This window comes from Octopus bimaculoides, chromosome 2 (assembly GCF_001194135.2).
Source record: "Octopus bimaculoides isolate UCB-OBI-ISO-001 chromosome 2, ASM119413v2, whole genome shotgun sequence".
In the NCBI taxonomy this organism is placed as follows: Eukaryota; Metazoa; Mollusca; class Cephalopoda; order Octopoda; family Octopodidae; genus Octopus; species Octopus bimaculoides.
Genome location: NC_068982.1, coordinates 119,515,189 through 119,519,362, shown reverse-complemented (window position 1 = coordinate 119,519,362; position 4,174 = coordinate 119,515,189). Strand labels below are relative to the sequence as shown.

The 4,174-nt window shown below is 31.5% G+C and overlaps 1 protein-coding gene across 1 annotated transcript in view; it reads right to left on the bottom strand.

The window, feature by feature from the left end:
* Window positions 1-4,174, bottom strand: part of LOC106876909 (carbonic anhydrase-related protein 10-like) — a 1,215,161-nt gene that overhangs the window by 116,312 nt on the left and 1,094,675 nt on the right. The window contains exon 8 of the mRNA XM_052965551.1: window positions 693-812. Coding sequence (XP_052821511.1) covers window positions 693-812 — 120 coding nt within the window. The remainder of the gene's footprint in view (window positions 1-692; window positions 813-4,174) is intronic.

Below are 4,174 nucleotides of genomic sequence, written 5' to 3'. Positions count from 1 at the left end.
ATGTATATATATATATATATATATACAGTCCCAAATAATACATTCCTAATCTAGATTTAGTACTATCTACTGAGTATGTATGAATGGTATCAATTGTACACGATATGTATTCTTTGGTATAATCTACCCGTACTAATTTCCAACATAATTTTTCAAATGCATATTTTATAAATTAAATGTAACATATGCTTTCTTGAACAGTTTTCAATAATGCCTGTACTTTAAATGCGGTCAATTTTTTTAAGGTAATATTCTACAGTGTATTACAATGATTTCTATACATTTATTAATAGTTATGTAAAGGAATGTATTATTTCAAATTCGCTAACATCTTTTAAAAACTCTTTTGAAAATTTTGAAGAAGTTGAGGTATATAATCATAGTTAGGCATTAATCACTTTATGTTAATTATAAACTTATAATCCTCTTGAATATATAAGCGATAACGCTTTGTATATCAAGTGGTAGAATCAGTAGACTGATTTGAGTAAACTAATCGTGTTTATTCATTCGACGCTCATGAAAGTAAATGTACATTCGTATTTAAACCAAAATTTATAAATGGAAAACACTGAAAAAGAAATATTGTGATGTATGTAGTTCGACGCAGTCAAGTTTCAAAGATATTCTAACCCATCATACGCCGGCAGATTAGAAAATAACTGCAATTTCATGTAAATGTTCATACTTACGAAGTTTATATTTGTTCGTACTGGACGCTGATTTGTCGACATTGTCGGTCTAATGTTATCAGACATTGACATCTGAAGATTTTCCTTTCCTCCTTGTTTTAATTTTCGTAATGCATCAATCTAAATAAAAAGATTTAAAAACAAAATATATATAAACTCATTGTTGCAATAGAACAAAATAGAAGCAGAGATGGCAACGTCGAAATTAGTTTATTTTCATTACGAAATATTGTATAAATATCTTTTGATTCTGTCTTTATGCACCTAATTTTCATGGACGAAATTACTAGGTACAAAAATAAGTAAATTGATAGAGACTAATTACTCTGTTGTCCTGTTTCTTAATGTAAGATCGAGCTTAATTTTCAGATGTGTTGTTTTGTCGACACGCGAGTGTTATATTGTTGTAGCTCAACGCTTTTTAAATATAGCGGAACATACAAGGAAAACAATGTAGAATATTTATGTTTGATCTAAAATAAAATATCTGCCAGTGAAGGAAAGTTTCGAGTTTTTGATAGACAGGTGCTATCACAGATATGTGAATGTAGACTCTATAAATAGGTCGTCAGAGAAAGTTTTGGGAATAAGCTTTTTCTTTTTTCTTTTAATTTTACAGTTGGTGATACAGCATAATTAGCTGGTTAAATTTGACCGACACGGATTCCTGCTGCGCAGAGTATCTACAGTTGCGCATGCAAGCAAATCAGCACAGTCTGCTGGGAAGCTTCATTCAGTCTTTCAACAAGTGTGGTTTGAGGCGAACTGAGTTAATTTGTTTGTGGCTATTTCCTTATTCTAATTTGTTTAATGCACAACTAGAAGTAAAGGGATATATGTTGAAATTTGATACAGCTAGAAAGTTTATTTAGGCGAGCTTCAAGTTAGCACCAATGCCAGGACGCAAGTCTGGAGTTGTATATACATTGAATTAGGTCAAAGAATATGTGAGTATTCTAATAGGCTTTTTCTTTATGTGAAAGATTGGATAGAGTTGATATTAAAATTAATTTCATTGATGAAGTTCTATCACTATATATTTTTTTTTATGATGTCCCTTAGGAAGGACATCAAAAGTTAAGTTTTAGGTTATGCGCAAGGTACCGTATCTGTATGTATTACTATGATTAAAAAAAAAAAAGAAAGGAAAGGAAGATATTCTAAGTTATAATAACGATACTTAGTTGGAAGTTAGGCCAGATAATGTCTCGACGAATACCTCTATAATTCGCACCTCCTGTTTGTGTATAGGACAAGATATCTGTAAGAAATCCATACAAATTTTCCGTACAGGTGTAAACATCTCACGTGTCAGTCAGTTTAACCAACTAACTATGCTTTTCGATCAAATGTAAAATTAAGAGAAAAATTTGTACTAATCGTCGTATTCTTGTACCAATCGTCGTACCAATAGTCGTATACGACATGTACCAGTCGTCGTATTCTTTGTAATTATTTGAAAATTACACTCATGATGATATTAATAACCCAGCAAAGTGAACCCTGAGTTATCCATCAGAAGAATTACCGGAGAGATGACTCATACTAAGCGATGACTAATGTTTATTATTACTTGATGTGGCTAACCGTATCCTGGAATATACCTGAGAGCTACTACGGTACAGGACTGGGTAATCTATTCCTGTTTGCTCACATCATTAGTATATATATATATATATATATATATATATGTATATATATGTTCACATACATTCACACATAGAAATACACATATCAATACAATTTTTAGTATTTTATTTGTTTAACCCAATGCAGTATCTTTCTGTATTTGGTATTTCGTAAATGAGAAAATGCGATATCATTCTCACAGTTTTGATATGTCTCCCTTGCTGCATTGCAGGTTCATTTCGATTCTTACATAATCGAATGCTGAGGAGCTGTTTAAAGGCGCTGCCTTATTCAACATGACGATATTATATTTCTTAGCACACGATATTCGAGATCTGTAAAAGATTCACCACTCTGCTAAGGTACAATCTACTCGTAACTTCAAACTGAGAAATTGGAAATACGACACTAATAGTCGTTGCATAGATTCTTGCGATATCCTTTGTCGACAATTACTCCAAGTTCCTTCAGGATATTTACCATTTCTTAAAGTAATAAGTGTTGTTGATTTTTTCCTAGTTGCGTCTTATCCGATTGCAGAACGATGTTATGACATTTGATCCTTGCATGTGCGCAGACACAAAAATGCAGGCGCACACATACACACATACACACACACTTACATACACACGCACACATATAAAAACACACACGCCCGAACGTATGCATATGCACACATTCCCACAAGTACACACCGATATATGTATATGTATATATATATATATATAAACATACATACATACATATATGTGTACATATACATATATACATGTATATATATACATGTATACCTAAGCACATATATGCAAACATATGCACATGTTAGCGCGTGTGTATATAAAAGTATACATTTGCACATTCGTATTAAAACACGCACATATATATTTGCATGCCACTATGTGTGTGCAGAATGTTTCTTGTTGTGAAACACAAAAATATCATAGAGATGTAATAATACATCAGTTTTATTTAGTAAACCATCACAATCAATATTAAGATTCCTTTCATTTTATCTCCCAGTTTTTGTTTATGTATATTTATTCTTAATAAAATTTTATCTGCAAGATGGCCGCTTTCATTTTCTTCTTTTTCTTGTAGAAGTATTAGAAGTATCTAAACATATCCAGTGACGGCGATAAATTCAGCTTGAAAGTGAAAGCTGCTCAAGTGTGGATTACTTGTAGGAAATATGTCAATATAAGTTATATCTGGCTGACACTGAAGTATCTAGCAATGTGTTACATTAAGAGTATTTCGACACACCTAAAAAAAAAAAAAATTGAGAAAAGTATACAAATGTAAGAGAAAATATAGGTGAAAATCAGATTTACCTATTTTCTTAGTGGTAACTTGGAATTTAGCTGATGTTGTTTCTATAATATCATGCTGTCTGTCAATACTTTCTATTTCCACCTCAAGATTCCTTGTTTCATGGCGTCTCACACATTCTTACACATTCGCTTTGTGTATTTGTCCCTTTCTTCCTATCATAATCATACACACACACACTCACAGACACAGAGCATATCTTTCTGTATTGTATAAGTTATGGAGTTAATATTTATGTTTAGCTATACACTACATCAGAAAGACGATAACGAAATAAGTTTGACACTTCAACTGAAGATGTCTCTCTGACGTGCATAAGAGTTGAAAATCTTAACGGAATCTAATACGTTTCTATATACAAAATCAGAAATACTTATAAACACAAATATGTACACATACAAACAAAGAAACATACACAAATACAATAACCATGAAAATAAAACTCACGAAAAAACAACACGTGCACTTCACGTATGTATGTATGTATGTATGTATGTATTTATGTATGTGTATATATATATATA